The sequence below is a fragment of the Fringilla coelebs genome, assembly GCF_963513975.1.
Source record: "Fringilla coelebs genome assembly, chromosome: 21".
Taxonomy (NCBI): domain Eukaryota; kingdom Metazoa; phylum Chordata; class Aves; order Passeriformes; family Fringillidae; genus Fringilla; species Fringilla coelebs.
Window position 1 is genome coordinate 3,206,188 of NC_140047.1, and position 19,270 is coordinate 3,225,457.

Below are 19,270 nucleotides of genomic sequence, written 5' to 3' on the forward strand. Positions count from 1 at the left end.
AAAGTGCCCGTGCTGGATGGGCTCCTGCACAGCTGGGCCAGCTGCTCCAGCTCTCCCTGCATTTTCCAGCTTTCTTCCTCCAGGAGAAATCCAAGTCCAGCAGATTGAGATGGGGAAACTGCCAAGGAGAGAGACAGAGGCTGTGGGTGTGGCATTCACATTCTCACAACACACAGAGGCATAATTCTCTCTCTCAAGTTTTTCCTAGAGAAGCTCAGAGAGAAAACAATTTTTATCTCTGCTTGCTGCTCCTAGTGTTTTACACATGAAAAATGTGTTTAAAAATTATTTACCTAAAAAAAATAGTAATTAAATTATAGTTGAAATTATTTAAGTTAATTAACTTATCAAGTCCAAACTGTGTAGACTGTCAGTCTACAGTCACAAGTTTTTCAGTTAGTAGTAAATATAATGTAATGAAAATATAATATAATATAATATAATATAATATAATATAATATAATATGATATGATATGATATGATATGATATGATATGATATGATATGATATGATATAATATAATATAATATAATATAATATAATATAATATAATATAATATAATATAATATAATATAATATAATATAATATAATATAATATAATATAATATAATATAATATAATATAATATAATATAATATAATATAAATATCTCTTTAATGTAGTTATAATATAATATAGTATTGTTTTTACTATATTGTTTTAATAAAACAAGTGTTCAATATTCTAAATCAATAGCATCAGATGACAATCATTTCCCAGATGTTGGGGTCACCTTGTTTTTCAATATGTGGGATTTGGAATTTTTTTAGCTTAGACCATTAATAGAGTTTTTTTGTTATTTTACAACCATGGAGAATTTCTGCAATTGCAGAAAACCAAGTGATGGCACAGGAGAAATAATCTAATGGAAGTTGCTTTGTAATGGAAATAATAATGCAAGCATGGGCTTGAATTGAACCTTTAAAAATGCGTGTGACCTCCCTTTGGAACCCCACAGGTTTTCACAATTATATCCATTTTTGTCTTGCAAAACCTGCAGGCAGATGTAAGAGGCCTTGGAGCTCCAGGACTTGGGTGCCTCTTGCTGAGGTGTTTGTGGGAATCCCCCAGGGCTGCAAACACTTCCTGAAGCTTTGCCTCAGTTTTTCAGGATGGAAATGCTCTAGGGCCCTTGGCATGTGTTTGTGTTCCAGAAGCTGGCAGTGGGTTCAGTGCATGGGAAAAGCTGCCAGATCCCTTCAAGGCCCCTCTCTGACCACTGGGCTCCACTTGCTGCCAAAGCTGAGGCAAGAAAATGGCCCTCCTGCTCCTAAATCTGCTTCCCTTCACTTTATTTATTGCTTTTAACCCCTCTTCTTGCCAGTTCTTGCGCTGTGAAATTGTCAGCTGTGGTTTCTCCCTCTAATTTCCCATTTTCTGGCATTGCTGGGCCACTCCTGCAGCACTCCCTGCAAAAAGCTTGCTCAGCTCTGCTGCATTTGGGCAGTTTTTCCCTCCTTTTGGGGCCAGCCTGTGCAGTTGAGGCACAGGCAGCTGTGCCCAGCGAGGTTGGAAACATCAACTGAAGAAATAAATGTTTGGTGGTGGCGTGTGCTCTGTTTGCTGATTAAAATGATTTTCTCAGCAATAGGAGCTCTCAGTGTCTCCTCTGATGTGAGGAGGAATAATTAAGTCCTCTCAGTAATGCAGATAAATAACGCCTTTGGAGAGTCCTGAGTGCAGCATAAATCAGCAGCCGTGCTCCCGAGGTGCCACCCCCTCGTGTGCTGGTGCTGGTGCTGGCAGCAGGCTCTGCTCACCTGCTGTCCCCTAATGCCACCTGCCATGGCACTGCCCCAGGGCTCTGCTCACCTGCTGTCCCCTCGTGCCACCTGCCATGGCACTGCCCCAGGGCTCTGCTCACCTGGCCTGGCCTGGCAGAATTTGGGTTATGAACACATAAATATATGGAATATATACACTAGGGATGTATAATATATAGTATATATACTACACATGTATGATATATAATATATGTAATATATACACACAATATATATATTATATATATACTAGATATTATATAGTATATATATAAAATATATATACACACTATAATATATATATAGTATATATATATATAGTATATATAGTATATATATACTATATATACTATAATATATAGTATATATAGTATATATAGTATAAAATAATTAATATATATAAATACTATATATATAATATAGACAGTATTAATATTATTTCTGTATCTGTATTTATATATTAATTATTTATGTCTATTTTATAGATACTATATATAGTATCTATAAAATATATATAAATAATTAATATATAAATGTAGATACAGAAATTATATTACTACTGTCTATATTATATATATAATATATCGTATATATATACTGTATATATTATATTTTATAGATACTATATATAGTATCTATAAAATATAATATATAGTATATATATACACGATATATAATATATGTATACGATATATATATAAAATATGTTATATAATATATATACGATATATAATATATGTAATATATACACACAATATATATTATATATACTAGATATGATATAGTATATATAAAATATATATACACACTATAATATATAGTATATAGTGTATATATAGTATAAAATAGATAATATATATAAATACTATATATAATATAGACAGTATTAATATTATTTCTGTATCTATATTTATATATTAATTATTTATATCTATTATATATATTAATATGTATACTATTATATATTTTATAAATGCGTCTGTGTGTAAATAGCGACATTTCAGGTTTTTTCTTTAGTTTTGTTGTTGTTTGAACTTTGGGAGCCCAGTCTGAGCACTCACTGGGTATAAGGGAAGAGATAAGTGCCTAACAAAGAGATTATCAGGGCAAAACTGAGGGAAATATGAAGGAAGGTGCAACTTTACCACCCAGCAGGGCATGGCTGTGCATTCTGAACTGTTCTTATCAGGCTTATTTACTGAATCTTAATTTATTTGCTCTCTGCTCGAGGTTGTTCTCAGGTGTTCTGGGTCAGAGGGGGCGATGGTGCCTCTGTGTCAGAGCATCAGGAGCTCCCGGCAGGATGCACCGTGGGGAAGGGAGGTGCCCCATCCCTGCCTGTGACCCCTTCTCCTGGCCTGGGCAAGGCTTGGGGGTCCAGGCATCAACACAGGTGGGGCTTTAGAGATGGAGGAAAAATTTCTGCTGGAACCTTGGTGTGCAGATTTGGGTGGGGATGTTCAGATGTCCCTCTGCACAGCTGCTGCCTAAATTTGGGCTCCTCTCAAGACTTGAAGGCACGAAGCTTCCACCAGAGGTTTTTCTGCAGGAGGAGGAGCTCAGGGTGGCAGTGGGTGCCCCGCTGCTGCTCCTGCCTGTCCCGGGGCCGGGGGAATGGGCAGAAAGGGAGCAAATCCCGCTGTGAACACCCGGAGGGGCCGCGTGTGGCCGTGCCAGGGTGGCAGAGCTGGCAGCTCCTGCCTCCAGCGCCACTCCCGGCGCCGTGTCCTGCTCCCGAGGGAGCCAGAGCCGTCCTGGCAGCAGAGATGCCCCCGGTGTCCCCAAGAGCCGCTGTCCCCAGCGTGGGGGACACCTCCACTGGCGATTTCCCTTGCAAATAATTGTGCTGTCAAAGTCTGAGACAGAAACCCGCCTCGTGTACGAGGCCGCCCTGCTGGGTGCCAGGGTTGTTAGCGTTCAGGAACACATAATCACGAGAGTGATTCTATGCAGGTGCTTTTATTGAAGAGCTCTGGGTGTCAGGGGTACAGACCCAAATCTGACTCCGACCATACAGTTGAGATGAACATGTTTTATATTCTATCGTTATATAACTTTCATGTTAATTATTAAACTTATGTTGTTCTATTGTATACATAGATTTCAGCTAAGCAAAGCAGCCCTTAAATTTCCAACATAGTTTCTCATGATTCTTCTTATGGTTATATAATAATTATATTTAATTACTAAACAATCATCCCATCTAACAATTATATCATTTATCATACTGCTTACTCAGGTGCAGTTGATCTGGGAAAACACAAAGCCTAACATTTTCAGATTCTATCTTTAACATTTTCCAGGGCTCCACTCTCAGGGTGAGCGCGGGCAGAGCCGCAGGTGACATTCAGGGTGGCACCGAGGGCAGCCACCCCCGGCCGCGGCCGTGGGAGGGTGGCACCCGCAGCCCCTGCCCCACTGCCCCGCGTGGGGTGAGCGGAGTTCCAGTTCTGCCCGTGCCGGAGCAGAGGGCGCTGGAGCCCCAGAAAACTCCCGAGGATGCGGCTCCAGAGCGGCTCCAGAGCCGGCGGGTCCCGCCGCTCCGGGGCTGCGGGGAGGATGCTGCGGGGTGCGGGCGCTCCTGGAGCTCGGACGGGGATGGGCAGTGCTCCCCCCGGCCGGGGCTGGCGCTCAGGGCCGTCCCTGTCCCAGGGGTGCCCGTCCCGGCGGGCGGAGGTCGGGGGTGATGATTCCCCAGGTATTTTCCCGTCCTCTCCCAGCAGCTCCGCGCAGCCCGAGGAGCTCGGAGCCTCGCTGGGTTTCTGTCCTTCGGCCAGCAGCGCAGGGCAGCGTGGGCTGCTGCCCCTCCACGGAACCTCCTGGGCTTCCAGAATCTTTTCCTTGGCATCCTGAAAGGGAAAAGCGCCTTAAAATGCGGGTGATCACCTGCTTATGTATTTGGGATGGACACTAATTAGCACCCTCTAGCCCCTCCCTGCTGGCTCTCTAACTCGTATAAAGTCCTCACATTGTTTATTTACCACTTTCATGCAGTGATCTTGGTCCATTGACAGATTCCCCATCCCGTTCCCACACCCTGGGAGCTGATTTTGGGGCTTTCCCACGTTTGTGTTTGGCTGCGCTCTGCTTCCCCCCGGTATCTTGGTAAGACAGTAGGAAATGCTCTCAAGTTGCTCCAGGGGAAGTTTAGGTTGGATATGAGAGAAAATTGAAGTTTAGGTTGGATACGAGGGAAAATTGAAGTTTAGGTTGGATATGGGAGAAAATTGAAGGGTGTCAAGGACTGGAATAAGCTGCCCAGGGAGGTGGTGAAGTCCCCATGCCTGGAGGGATTTAAAATTCCTGTGGATGTTGCACTTGGGGACATGGTGGCCGTGGCTGGTGAATGGTTGGACTCGGTGACTTTAGAGGCATTTTCCAACCTAAAATTTCCGTGATTCTATTTCCTGAAGAGCTCTGACTCCTTCACACGCTCCCGTTGGCAGCGAGTGAAATCGTGGCTCCTGCCTGAGCCTCGGGCTGCAGCTGGCGCTGGTTCGGTGGCACTGCCGGGGGTGGCACTGCCGGGGGTGGCACTGCCGGGGGTGGCACTGCCGGGGTGGCACTGCCGGGGTGGCCCTGCTAGGGGTGGCACTGCTAGGGGTGGCATTCCTCAGGTGTCCCTGGGGCTGCAGCTGCGGGGCTGCGGGCAAGGGGAAGCCTGGGGCAGGTCCCTCCTTCCCCGCCGCAGCCCCTGGTCCCCTGTCCCCTGTCCCCTGTCCCCTGTCCCCGGCCGGGTGTGACACGGCTCCCGGGCAGCGGGCTCAGCGCACCCTGAAGGGTTTCACTGCCTCGTAATCCCGATTTTCTGCCATCAGCGGGAGAGAGCAGCTCCCCTTCCCCCCTTCCTTCCCGCCTGTGCAGTGGGGATCAGTTTATGGGATTAACTCCTCCTGTTCCTCAGCCTCTCCTCCCGGTGCCGTGTGAGCCAACAGAGAGAGTGATAGAGACTCTGTGTGACCACAAGAGATTAATTAAACAGTAAGCCCTAATTACTGAGGCTAAGGCTGACCGACTTACTGTGTCTGTAAAATAGCTGAATACTTAATTTAGACGGGAGTGTGGACATAACTTTCACCATTAGCTGAACAAACAAGGAGCACCCGAGCTAAACGGAGCGGCCGCCTGATGGATGCGGGGCTTCCACCCGAGCAGCCTTGGGCGCTCTCCTCCTCCTCCTGCCTGGTTTTGGGTAAGGGGGAGCCGCTTTCTGAAGCACGAACCTGCCCCAAGGGATTCCCTGCCTGTCAGTGTTATTCAGATTTCAGGCTGCTTCTCAAAGTCGTTGTCGTTTGCATTTCGCTGCAGGTTTGGAAAAAAACAAATGGGGGAGAGACTGAAAGGCGTAAAAGCAAACCCAAACCCCAACTCCCAGTGCGAGGCAGTGGAAGTAGGGCAGCCAGCTCCTACTCCTGCCTCTCAGTGCCTTCCTTTAGAACAATAACAGATTCTAGGAAGTGAGGGTTAATCTGTAGCTGCAGAGCTTTTTATTGTCATTCTCCCTTTCCGTGTGCATTAACCTTTCAGATTTAGAAGGCTGTGCAGTGGGCATTGCTTTTGTTTAAAAGATTTCTTTTATCTGTGCGTGCTGCATGGCTCCTGATGCAGTCCCAGACAGAGTGACAGCATTCCCCCATTAACTGCAGCTCATTGAGCACTTCATCAGACCTTGAATTGGTGTCTTAGGTGGACTGGAGGTCCCGAGAGGGTTTGAAGGCTGGCTGAGCAGAGCACTCTGCAGAGGAGGAGGGAGCATCGCAGGATCATGGAATAGCTGAAACAGGGAAAACACCGGCAAAGGAATCTTGATGCCTGTTTTGAGACGGGGGAAATGGTGATTTAAAGGCTGGAGGTGTGGCTGTGTGCCCGGGGCTGTTAAAATGCTCATCACAAAGGCTTCGGGACCCCCAGGTGTCCTGGCCCTGGTTTCAGCACTTGGCCAGCAAATCTCAGCTCTCAAAGAGCACAAACAGCAACACATTGGTTACAACAACTCCTGCTCCTGCAGAAAAGGGCTGAAGTTACCACTGCCCTGGCTTTGCTTTGGTGTATGTTACATGTGAGTGAAGGTATCTGCAACCTCATTCAGGAAAAGTTAATTAAATACCCAATTTTTGAGGCATCTTGCCCATATTTTTGCATGCATGATCCATTTTGGTTGTGCCATAATGAACTGAAGACCACATATGGGAAACTGATCCTTGTTTTCTGCCCTCTGACCACGTGGCACTAAACCCTATTCCCTTTCCTGGTTAGAAAGGCCCAAACCAACTTGAAAATGGGAATATTTGGGATGGTTTCAAAGCTAGTCCTGGCAACATTTCCCTGTGGTGTTTTCCTGCAGAGATGGTGCTGTGTGAGGTGGGTGCCACCAGCCTGGCTCGAGCTGCACCGGCATTTCCAAAGGATGAAGGTGAACTCTCGCTGACTGCAGCTGCAGAAATCACTGCTGTCATTGCTCCAGGTTGTTCTCTGCTCCATGGTGATGCCTTCTGAGCTGGGCTTGCTCAGCCAGCTGGTTTCAGCTGCTCCAGAGCAAAGGCTCTTTTTTATAGCACAAAAAACACCGTAGATGTTCTCTGTTCCCCTTCCATGCCCTCGCTCAGCTGCGTGGCATAAACTGTTGTATACCGTGGATTATTGCAATAAACCAGAGCCTGATCACTGATGCTGCAAGCACATTTTGGCCACGTTTTTGCAGCTGTTGGGTGCAGAAACCTGCATGGCAGCTGCAGGGCTCTATTTTCTCCCTCAATTCCACTGCAACAGCCATCCTGCAGCTGAGGAAGGAGAAGGTTTTGAGATGTGGTGCTCTCCTTGTGTGGTCTTCAGACCCCAGGTTCTTCAAACCTTCAGAGAGGTTTGGGAATCTGGGCTCCCCTGCACTTTGGGCATTTCATCCTAAAATGTGGCAGCTGTGAGCATGGAGCCATTTCCCTGGCTGTTCATTTCTCTTCTTTGCCTGAAAAGTTTCTCTTGCCCATCACTGAGAGGATGAAAAGCTCTGGGTCTTTAATCAATGACAATGCTGAAAATAACCCAGGCAGGGTGTGACTCCTGCTGCAGTGGGATTTGACACCTGATGTACTGGGAGCTTTGTCCAGCAAACTCCTGTGGGGGACAAGAACAGAGGGGCTGGGTTTTTGTCTTCAGCTTGCATTAACCTTTGGGCAAGTGGCTGGTGGAATTCCCAAATTTCTCTGGCTTTTTTGCCCATCTGGCTCCAGATCTGTATTGTAAATTCACAGTGAGCCCCATGGCAGGGAAGAACGATGCATCTGATTCCATGTGCTCAGAAGGCTAATTTATTACTTCATAATACTGTATTATATTAAAGAATACTATACTGTACTAAAGAATGCAGAAAGGATACTTACAGAAGGCTAAAAAGATAATAATGAAAACTCCTGACTCTCTCCAGAGCCCTGACACAGCTTGGCCCTGGTTGGCCAAAGAGTGAAAACAACTCCCAGCAGAATGCAATGGAACAATCACCTGTGGGTGAACAATCTCCAAACACATTCCACATGAGCACAGCACAGGAGAAGCAAATGAGAGGAGAATTGTTTTCCTTTTCTCCGAGGCCTCTTGCTGCTTTTCAGCTTCCCAGGAGAAAAGCCCTGGGTGAAGGAATCATGTTCAGGGGATGTGAATGCCAGATCTGGACCTGGTGCTCTGTCAGTTCTTAGGATGTTTCTGCCTTTTGGATTCCCAGAGTGGAGCTCATGCAGAGCTGAGCTTGTACACGACTCAAGCTCAGATAAAGTCGGATTTGAAAAGCTGTTTTGACATCGAGATGCTGAGAAGCATCCAGGAAAATGTTCAGAAGAGCCTAAGGAGAGGAGAGACCTGAATCTTAAGGAGGATTAGATGTCTAATCATTTACCACAGACAGATATGTACTGAAAGACAGGCAAAGACTCCCCAAATCTCCCTCTCCTGGTGATCAAGTCCTCAGTTAAATTGAGGTTCAAACAATGAAAGAGAAGGTGTGAAGTTGTCTTTCCCTGCTGGCAGGTCTTGGAGACCAGTGCGCTAGAAATTATCTTAGAAATGTTGTGGAAAATAAAAATATGAGGCCTGTTATACTTTAAAGTCCCTTTTATCTCTCATCTTCTCACAGCTCGCTGCCACAGGCACTGTCTGTGTGCAAACACATTGTTTCCCCACAGAGCAAACCCTGTTCTGTGGTGCTGGAGCTCAGAAGGGAACTCTGAGCACCACTGAGGTGTCTTGTCCCTCTTCAACCCATGGGCAGCTTCGTGTCCCTGTGCCCTGAGATTTCCTGGTTATTTCCTGTGAATTTTCCTGCGTGGTGTTGTTCAGACATCGGTCCTGCCTGTTACAGTATTTTCTGAGCTGAAAAACCTCATTTTTGAGCTAACTGAACTCAGCTGGCCCCCGCCACAGCCAGCAGCTGGTTTGGAGTCATGATCCACCTACGAAGGAGTTCAGCTCAAGAGGAGCAGCAGGAGCACAGCAGCTCCTGCTCCCCTGGGGCTCTCAGGGTGGGGAAGGTGCTGAGCAGGGACTGCTAGCTCCTGCTTTCTCTGCCCCCCCCTGCTCTGGGCTTCCCCCATTCCCCTTCCCTCAAATCAATTCCAGCTGATCCTTTAAACGCTGCCCTTGGTCTGTGGTGGCCTGGCAGAGCTGTGTGGAGCTGTGGGGTGGGGATGGTTCCAGCCTGGGGGGCTGTGCAGCCCCTCATGCTGAGGGGGGATTGCTGTGCCCCCACCCCAAGCAATGAGCTCAGGGTCTCTCTTGCTCCACGTTTGTGCAGCAGCTGAAGGTAATTGGTATTGGATTTGTGGGGTGTCCTGTGGCAGGAAGGAATGATGAATCTGACTCCATGTGCTCAGAAGGCTAATTTATTACTTTATGATACTATATTATATTAAAGAATACTATACTAGAGAATACAGAAAGGATACTTACTGAATGCCAAAAGATAATAATGAAAACTCCTGACTCTCTCCAGAGCCCTGACACAGCTTGGCACTGGTTGGCCAAAGAGTGAAAACAACTCCCAGCAGAATGCAATGGAACAATCACCTGTGGGTGAACAATCTCCAAACACATTCCACATGAGCACAGCACAGGAGAAGCAAATGAGAGAAGAATTGTTTTCCTTTTCTCTGAGGCCTCCCAGCTTCCCAGGAGAAAAACCCTGGGTGAAGGGATTTTTTTCAGAAAATGTGAATGCCACAAATTGGCCCTGGGGGTTTGGGACACTAAACAATGCCGTGATCAGGACTTGCATAGGAGGAGCTGTATTTTCAAAAGGCCTCTTTTCCCTTTGTTCACTCTCTTATTCTGGAGAAAAAGTATCAGAGCATCTTCCTCATGGATTTTACATAAAGCCATTCTGCATCCTCTGGCAGACCTGAGTGCCAGCTTTAACAATTTCCTCTGCCTGCATGGCAGCAGGATTTTCCTCAGCACAGCTGGTGCAAAATGGGAGTGAGGAGAGCAGGGATTCCTGGCCAGGAGCACCTTGGGAAGCTGATTTTCTTGGCCTGAAGCTCTGAACCTTCCTGTGGGCTGGAAGGAGATGTGCAGTCTGTGTTGTTTGTTTATTTTTAAAGGAAATGTGCTCCTGGGAGCTGCTCTGCTTGGCAATACCCTGGATCCAGAGGCTCAAGATGGGATTGAAAAGGCTCCTCTGTTCCTCAGCCTTGCAAATTCTGAGCAAATAAGTAAATTCTGAGCTCACCTGGACAAAAGGTATTCTGGAGAGCTTTGACCTTCCTCCAAGCTACTCCTGGTGTAGGGCAGGATCCAGGAAAGTCAGGGCATGGTGGGAGTCCTTTCCCCTCTTGAAGGAAGAAATCTTTCCTGCTGCTGTTTTTGCAAATGTCCTGCTCAGAGGGGGATGCTGGGACTGTGTTCCTAAATTTTAGCCACTGTCCCTCATGCTGGAAGCATCTGGAGCACAGCAAGCTGGAAATGCACGTTGTGATTTCCCCAGAAACGCCTCCGGAGATGGATGCAGGGATGGATGCAGGGATGGATGCAGAGATGGATGCAGAGATGGATGCAGAGATGGATGCAGGGATGGATGCAGGGATGGATGCAGGGATGGATGCAGGGATGGATGCAGAGATGGATGCAGACTGTCCCAGCAGCTGCTGGGAGCTGCCCTGCCAGGGCAAACAAGCAGACCACGGGTGCCTGCCGTGGCCCCAGTGTCCCAGGCACCTGGCAGGAGCACTGCTGCCGCTCTGGGCCATTTTCTCTGCCCTGACTGTGCCTTGGCAGATGGAAGTGCTGCTCCATTAAGCCCAGTCACCTGCCTCAGGCTTGGGCTGGAAGTGAAAGTCCAGGGGAACGCTTGGTTGCCTGGCAAAGCTGCTCGGGGAGGAGGAAGGCTCCTTGCTAAGCAGTGCTGGAGAGCAGAGTGATTTACTCACCTCTGTCTTTGTGAGGAGGAGTCACTCATGACCGAGTCCACTTTTAGAATTTTCCATGGAATGCTCTTTGCCCTCCCATAATGGGAGATTATGGATGTCTGACCTGTTTCAGTGCTCCAAATTTTTTGCTTTCTCTTAACTCCCCTGCTTTTCTCCTAATCTTAAAAAGCCCAACTAAATCCTGGCACTTCCCCTCTCAAAGCCAAATAATCCTTGCAATTGCAATCTCCTTCTCTTCTTTAAGGCTTTCAGTGCTTAAGGTCTGCGTGATCTTCCTTAGGGTGTGAAAAAAACCAATCCAGGAAAAAAGCCCTGAGCATGCAGATTGAGGAAAGGGCAAACTGGTTTAACAGAGCATCCTCACGACATGCTCACATCATTTTCTCACTGTCACGAACACCCCCACTGCCCTGGCTGCTGATTTCACTGCAGTGCTGTGGTGGGGAGTTTGTTCTGGGAGAGGCAGAGTGGTTTGGTGGCTGTAGGAGGAGAGAAGGGGACGTGGAGGTCAGGATTTTCCCTGATTCTCAATAAGACCTGATGCAAAAGACAGCTTTATTTTTTTTTTTTTTTTTTTTTTTTCTTTTTCAGAGCTGTTGTGTCATCCATGCCCCTGATACTGTAAGCACAGGAGGATGAAGATTTTGGAAACCAATGTATTTTTTTCTCCATGTACTGATTTCCATCTGGAGAGGTGAGGGGTTGTTGAAAATGGCATTTCCTCTTCTAGTAGTCACTGAGAAAAAGTCAGGTTTTTTCACTGAAAAAGGATGTAGGAGTTGTAGTGGCCAGAAGCACAAAAGTGAAATATTAAACCACTAAGTAAGTTTGATAAAAATGAAATGAGTAAATAAGTCAGCTGGGGGAAACTTGACTTTCAGATGAAAGATAAATCCATCATAGGATACAATGCAGTGAGGATCAAAGTGCTTTTTAGGGAATATTTCAGAGAAAGAAGAGCTCCCTGTACCCTCCTCCTTCATCCACAAAATAAGGGAACTTTCCCATTTGTGTGGATCAGCTCAGCAGTGCCCAGGGGTGGAGATCCTCGGGGGAAACACTCGTTTGAATCTCTGCCCAGGGTCTGTCTGAGTGGAGCAGGGATGCTGAACCACTCCAGCATCTGTCTCCGGGCAAAGTTTTTCCCAAAGACTCCAGCACTCAGCTTAATCCACGAATTACCCAGACCTGGGGAGGGGAAGAAGGTCTTTTATTGCATTGCCAGCAAGCGCAGGGGAACCTCCAGAGTGGAGCCGCTCTCTCTGCCCCACTCCGCAGGGCTCGCAGACCCCTGTCGGTGTCGGGGGCTGCCGGTTCCTGCTGCGTGCGACCCTGGAGGCAGCAGGATGTGATTCACCTCCTTCCCTCGCTGTTCTCCGTGCCTCAGAGCCGCTCCTGGCTCCCCTCGGCTGCCGGTGCCGCCTCCGGGAGCGTCTCCTGCCTGTGCTGCAGTGTGCGAGAGCCCTTCAGACACCGAGCCCCGGCGTAAGGAGCCAGTTCCTTCCGGAGAGTCACCCTTTGCGTCTTGCCAGACCTTATTTGTGTCACTTGTGGCTGCTGCCAGCCCTCTGACTGGCTCCTGAAGCCAGCAGATGTTATTGCTCCAGGCTTGCCTGGTCGGTGGGCTGGTTTTGCACTGAGCTTGGATGACTAAGGCAAAAAACACATTAGCGGCAGAGTCCAGGCTTTCCTTGCTGTGGAGGAAGTGAAAATGTCCCCCTGTTGACAGCCCTGACTTCTCCGGAGGGTCCCTTCTCAAAGTTAATAGTTTCTACCCCAAATTTAGCCTAAAATGCAAAAGCATTTCCTCGCCAGCTACTGCAGTGTCTGTTGCCGTGCGGCGCTCCAGGAACAAGGAGGAGTTATCTCTCTGACTTGTGCTGGAGGGAAGCAACAGAGGGTGTTGGAATAAACAGGATTAAAGGATTTCATCCATAAATACAGGATTAAAGGTATCCAGCGCTCTGCAGGAGTCATTCAAACCAAGGAGAAACAAAGTAAGTTGTGCAGAAGGGCGCAGCTCTGCTTGCAGCCAGCCCGTGCCGCACATCCCCGCACCGCCCCGGCGCCGTGAGCGCTGCGGGCACCGCATCCCCCGCCCCGCACCCCCCGTGCCCGGCCCCGAGCCCCCGGGGCTGCCAGCTGGGCACCTCCCTGGTCCCGCACCCCATTTCACACTGCGACCCCCCCACCCGGGGGGCTCTGGGGGCACCGGCGGGTGACCGGAGCTGCGCCGCCCGCGCCGCGCCTCGGGGCACCCGCGGGGGCAGCAGCTGGGCCGCGCACATCTGGGCAGCGCACATCTGGGCAGCGCACATCTGGGCGGCGGCGCGCAGGCGCGGGGGCTGCCTCGCCTGTGCCCCCCACCCATCGGAGCGGCGGCACCGCCGGCCGGGGCTCTGCGCGCCCGCGGAGCGCTGCGCAGGGGCGGGGGAGGATCAAACCCTCCTTCCCCGGGGAGTGGCCGCGGCTCCGCCGTATTTACCGGGGTGGGCGGTGGCGGCCGGGCCGGGCCGGCTCCATTCTCCCTCCTCCCTCCCCGCCCGTCCCCCGGTGCCGGTGACTGGAGCGGGCGGAGCCGCGGCGGCCGATTGGCTCCGGGCATCACATGCGGCGGGGCCGAGCCGTGCCGGAGCCGTGCCGGGCTGGGCTGGGCACGGCGGAGCGCTCCCGCGGCGGGCACGGCAGCAGCGCAGCCCCTTCCCAGCTCAGCGCCCCATCGGCGAAGGGACCGCGGCCACCGCGGCCACCCCCCGCCGCCCCGGCCATGAGGTCGGGCCGGAGAAACGCCACCTGTGCGGGGAGGTGAGCGGAGCCCCGGAGCCTTCCTCCTACCCCCGGGCAGCCACAGCGGCGGGGAAGCGCAGGGGGTGGAGGAAGGAAAAGGGATATTTTTTGTTTTATTATCTATCGATCTATTTTTGCCGCGATCGATCCCGATCCCGCAACTGAAGCCCCCGGAGGGAGAAGAGCTGCGCGCTGTGATGCGTCTTCCTCTCGCCTCGGCTGCCAGTTTGGATTGTAGCGCCCGGCTCCGTGCACTGCGAGGATGGCTCGGTTTGGGGATGATCTGCCAACCCGCTATGGAGGTGGAGGGCCGGCCGGGGCTGGAAGAGGGAGCAGCCGGCAAGGTGGCCCCCAAGCCGGCCAAAGGATGTATAAACAGTCGATGGCTCAGAGAGCCAGGACTATGGCTCTCTACAACCCCATCCCTGTCAAACAGAACTGCTTCACAGTCAACAGATCCCTCTTCATCTTCAGTGAAGATAATGTTATACGGAAATACGCCAAGCGAATAACAGAGTGGCCATATCCTTTCAGGGAGGCTGTGTGGGCACGGGGGGAAGGTGGGGAGGGGGAGAGGGAGGCTGAGGGGCAGAGACCCCTCCAGGCAGCGCAGGGAGAGTGTCTGCTGCTGATGCAGACGTGATCGGGCTGTGCCATGGGTGTGTGTGCTGGGAGCCGTGTGCCCGACATGATGCACGGCCGTGGCAGTGGGAATATGGGAATATGGGAATCAGGGAATTGCTTCTGTGGGAGCACCGAGGCTTCTTTTGGTGTGTTTGATGCCAGGGGTGTGTGTAAGCCGTGTCAGGGTGTCTTTAGGGGTGAGATGTACAGGTGCATGGATTGACATTTCCTACAATTCAAGTCAGGTTCTGTGAGATTCGTGCCCGTGAATCCTGATTTTTATTTCCTTCTTGGAGCCTTTCAACTCTTCTGCCTTCCTGTGAATAGAAGAAGGAATGTGGGATAAAAATGGTGACACCTTAGCACTGAAGCTGCATTGATAGTAGGGGACGTTGAGAGCCCAGGTAAATCCCAGGAATGCAATCCTTGCAGCTCGCTTTTAGCACATCCCCTCCGGAATCCATTTGAATCAACATGAATCATGGCACTTCGATTAGGTGCATAGCCTAAGCTTAGGCTGCACGAAAAAAAAAAAAAAAATTAAAATTAGCAAAGCCTTGTGGCAGAAGGAGGCAGTAAGTGGGGAGAGGGATCATCTGCTGTATTGTGAAAGGGGCAGATGCTTTCTGTCTGAGACCCAGCTCCCAGGCCAAGTGAGCTGCAGTGAGAAGGGGGCTTTGCTCGGAATGATGGTTGTAAGCTGGGAGCAGAGGGGAGCAGGCTGAGGCTCCCAGGGAGCAGATTTTGTGTGTGTGTGTGTACAGGAGTGCTTTACACTGGGGGTCTCAGGGGAGCCGGTTGTTTTCTTTTCATTTCATATCACACCCCTATTAATCCTCAGCTAACAGCAGCACGGCCTCCTCCCAGCCTCCTAGCAACACTTTCAGTTGCCACACAGGCCAGCTCCTGCTTAGACTTCCCCAGTTTTCACTTCCTGAGGGGCTAACAGGAAAAATACACCAGAGGAGTCAATGCACTTCCCTTCTCTCCGAACACACACAAACACGAATTGATCTTTCTGTCCATATTATACGATCCCAGCGATTGCTGCATTTCCTCATCTATTTATCTTTCCCTGCATTTAAGTTTGGATAAACAAGCCCCAAACCCCCGGTGGCAGGCAGAGCACCGCCTTGACTGCGCGGGTAGACTCAGGCTTTCCCTGCCCTGCCTCTTGAGTGATTCGGCTGCATCTTTCCGGGGGATGTGGGGAGGAGACCCCCAGAGCTGCGGAGCCGGCGGGACCGGCGGAGCCACCGGCGCTTCCCCGCGCCGGAGCGGCGGGGCCGGCGGGGCCGGCGGGCGGGCGGGGCCGGGCGCTGCCCGCGGTGCTGGCTTGAGCTGGCCACGGTGCTGAAACCAGGCTGGCCACGGTGCTGAAACCAGGCTGGCCACGGTGCTGAAACCAGGCTGGCCACGGTGCTGAAACCAGGCTGGCCACGGTGCTGAGCCGAGCTGACCGTGGTGCTGAGCCGAGCTGACCGTGGTGCTGAGCCGAGCTGGCCACGGTCCTGAGCTGAGCTGACCATCGTGCTTGAGCTGAGCTGATGGTGCTGACCTGAGCTGAGCACAGTGCTGGGATGAGCTTATGAAGGTGTTGAGCTGAGCTGACCACGGTTTTGAAGCCAGGGTGACCATGGTGCTAAGCTGAGCTGACTGTGGTGTCGAGCTACGCTGACCATGGTTCTGAAGCCAGGCTGGCCACAGTGCTGAGCTGAGCTAAGCTGACCGTGGTGCTAGGATCAGCTTATCATGGTGTTGAGCTGTGCTGAGCACGGCTCTGAAGCCAGGCTGACCACAGTGGTGAGCTGAGCTGACCACGGTGCTGAGCTGAGCTCATTGTGGTGCTAAGCCAGGCTGATGATGGTGCTGAGCCAGGCTAACCACGATGCTGAGCTGAGCTGCCCGCGATGCTCAGCAATCTGCCAAGTCGAGCTCTTCGGGGGCTGAGCCGAGCCCTCCAGGGTGTTGCGTCTGCGGTGCGGCTCGGCGCTGTCCCTGGTGCTGAGCTGAGCTCTGCTGCGCTCAGAGGAGCTCCCCATGGTGTTGAGCTGAGCTCTCCGCGGTGCTGGGTCCATCTCTCTGCAGGGCTGGGTCCATCTCCCTGTGGTGCTGAGCCCGGGTCTCCACAGTCCTTGGTCTATCTCCCTACAGTGCTGACCCCATCTCCCCGTGGTCCTGGGTCCGGCTCTCCATGGTGCTGGTTCCATCTCTCCGCAGTGCTGGTTCCATCTCTCGTTGGTGCTGAGCCCATCTCCCCATGGTGTTGGTTCCATCTCCTGGTGCTGCTGGGTCCATCTCCCCGTGGTGCTGAGCTCAGCTCTCCATGGTCTCGGTCCATATGGTCATGGTGCTGGGTCCATCTCCCCATGCTCTGGGTCCATCTCTCCGTGGTGCTGACCCCATCTCCCCATGCTCTGGGTCCATCTCCCCATGCTCTGGGTCCATCTCTCCGTGGTGCTGGGTCCATCTCCCCATGGTCTGGGTCCATCTCCCCATGCTCTGGGTCCATCTCCCCACGGTGCTGAGCGGAGCCATCACCGCCCTCGGCCCCGCTGCCGCCCGTGGCACGGCTCCACCCTGCGAGAGCTGGGGCTCGGCACAGCTCAGGGTGGGAGATGGTGGCAAAAAAGAAGGGGGGACCTGGTGCTGGATTTGGAGTCTTTTCCCTCCCCACTTCCCTCCTACATCCCCAAAAGGCGCTGAGGGTTTTATTCTCACTGAGAGCGGGCATTGCAATTGAGCAGTAATTCATGTTTTAGACCTGGGTAAGTACTCTAAATTGAACTTTTTGTGCCCATCATTTATTTGCACCGTGTGCTGAAGTTATATATTTCTGAAGAAAAATTCAGCAGATGGTGTTTAGTTGTATAATCTATTTGGAGGCAATTTAGCTTATCAATCTCATTGAAAATCAATTTGTATTAATAGTTTTTATATCCTTTGGACCTTTCACCTTCTTGCACCCGGATTCCTTGAGCTGCTCAGATTGTGTGTGAGTCTCTAACTCTCTTAGAGAAGTGTCAATTTCCTACTTCTCTTCCAAGCACACCCCAGAAAGAACTGAGGAAGTCAAGGAGACCAAATGTCTTAAAAAAATATGAGAAACCTTAGACTGCTCAATTAATGCAACTCAGTTGGTAGAAACAGGATTTGAATGGGGTTCTTCTCATATTGTCCAGTGTCTTCCTTAACTTCTGGTCCCCACTCCATTTGAATACATGATTTTAGCTACAATCATAGCCAATTGTATTGTGCTGGCTCTGGAACAACATTTGCCGGATGGAGACAAGACACCGATGTCAGAGAGATTGGTGAGTTGCATTCATTCATTTTCTTTTTATTATTTTCCTGGTCTAATACAAAAAGTAGTTGGCCACTGGGTGTTGGAAGTGTTTGGATCTAGTGTTTGGATCTATTTTAAAGATCCACACATAAACAGACAGGCACTGATCTGACAATCAGAAAAAAATCTGTCACAGCAAGGATAACTGTCCCCTCCCAATCCCATCTGCACAAGAATGCTTCATCACTCCAGCCAGCCCTGCCCAGCCACGGGAGAGAGCTGGACCTTGTCTTATGATCAGAAGGGCTTCAGACTTAGGTTGCCTCTAAACCAGGGCAGGAAGGAGCTGAGGAATGCTTAGAATTATCTTTGGAATCAAATGAGCTTCTGTGTAATTTTAATTTTCCCAGGGAGAGGTAGAATAGAGTAACCTTTTAGGATTTGTGTGTCTCTTCCTGCCACAGCACAGATCCTTCAAAGCAAACTTCAGGTTCAGATGATTACACTTCCTTTCAAAAAAAGAAAAAAAAAATGCAACCAGCTTACAGAGAAAAATAATTTATCCTCAGGCTTTATGGTAATGAGTCCAATTACCTTATTTCAAAAGAAAATAGAAGAATAGCATCAAAATAATTCTCCCATTTATCATCACTGTAGGAAAACTGTATAATTCTTGGTTTGATTTTTCTCCTTTTACTCTCCTCTACTTTTAATGATCTGGAACGTCTTGCATGCCTAAATGCATTAATCCTGCATGTTCAAAGGATGGGGAAATAGGGATCCATATGTGTTTTCCATGTAGATGCTATATTATGCAAACAAAGATAACATTAGGCTTGCTGCCAGAAACGAGAGCCTCTGAATAGTGCTTGCTGCAATTCCCAAGGATGGCCCATGCCAGTGGGCAACTCTCAGAATCTCATTCTCCAGAAGCAGGAAAAAGTGTGTTACAGAGAAATCTGGAGAGTCAGGGTCAGAGTTTGGTGCTGGTTTGGAAATGGATCCACTCCTGCTGGCTGCCCTCCTGCACGGGCTTGCTCTCTCTCTTTCTCTCTCTCTCTGTTGGAATTATTTCTAATTAAGAAGACACAAGGATAAAATAAATCAATGATTGTATGTAGATCTTTCTGCCATTAAACCTTTGTGTGCTTTGGGGTTGGTTGGCAAGGCCAGCCTGGGGGTGTGAGCAAAGCCCAGGTTCAGAGCCAGGACTGAGCTGGGGAATTTCCTTCCATGGATATAAACATAAGGAAAAGCTGTTTCAGGGACGTTCTGGCTTGGCAATCCTTTGGTTCATGTTGGTTTTATGTTTCTCTGCATCCCTTGATTTATAAGGGCATCCTAGAGGCATTTTATTG

General features: G+C 49.8%; 1 protein-coding gene across 1 annotated transcript in view; it reads left to right on the plus strand.

Annotated features, from left to right (window-relative positions):
- Positions 1–14,264: 14,264 nt before the first annotated feature.
- CACNA1B (calcium voltage-gated channel subunit alpha1 B) overlaps positions 14,265–19,270 on the plus strand; it is a gene marked incomplete at its 5' end in the record, with an annotated part of 303,988 nt that continues 298,982 nt past the window's right edge. The window contains 2 exons of the mRNA XM_084219396.1: positions 14,265–14,545; positions 17,835–17,940. Coding sequence (XP_084075522.1) covers positions 14,265–14,545; positions 17,835–17,940 — 387 coding nt within the window. The remainder of the gene's footprint in view (positions 14,546–17,834; positions 17,941–19,270) is intronic.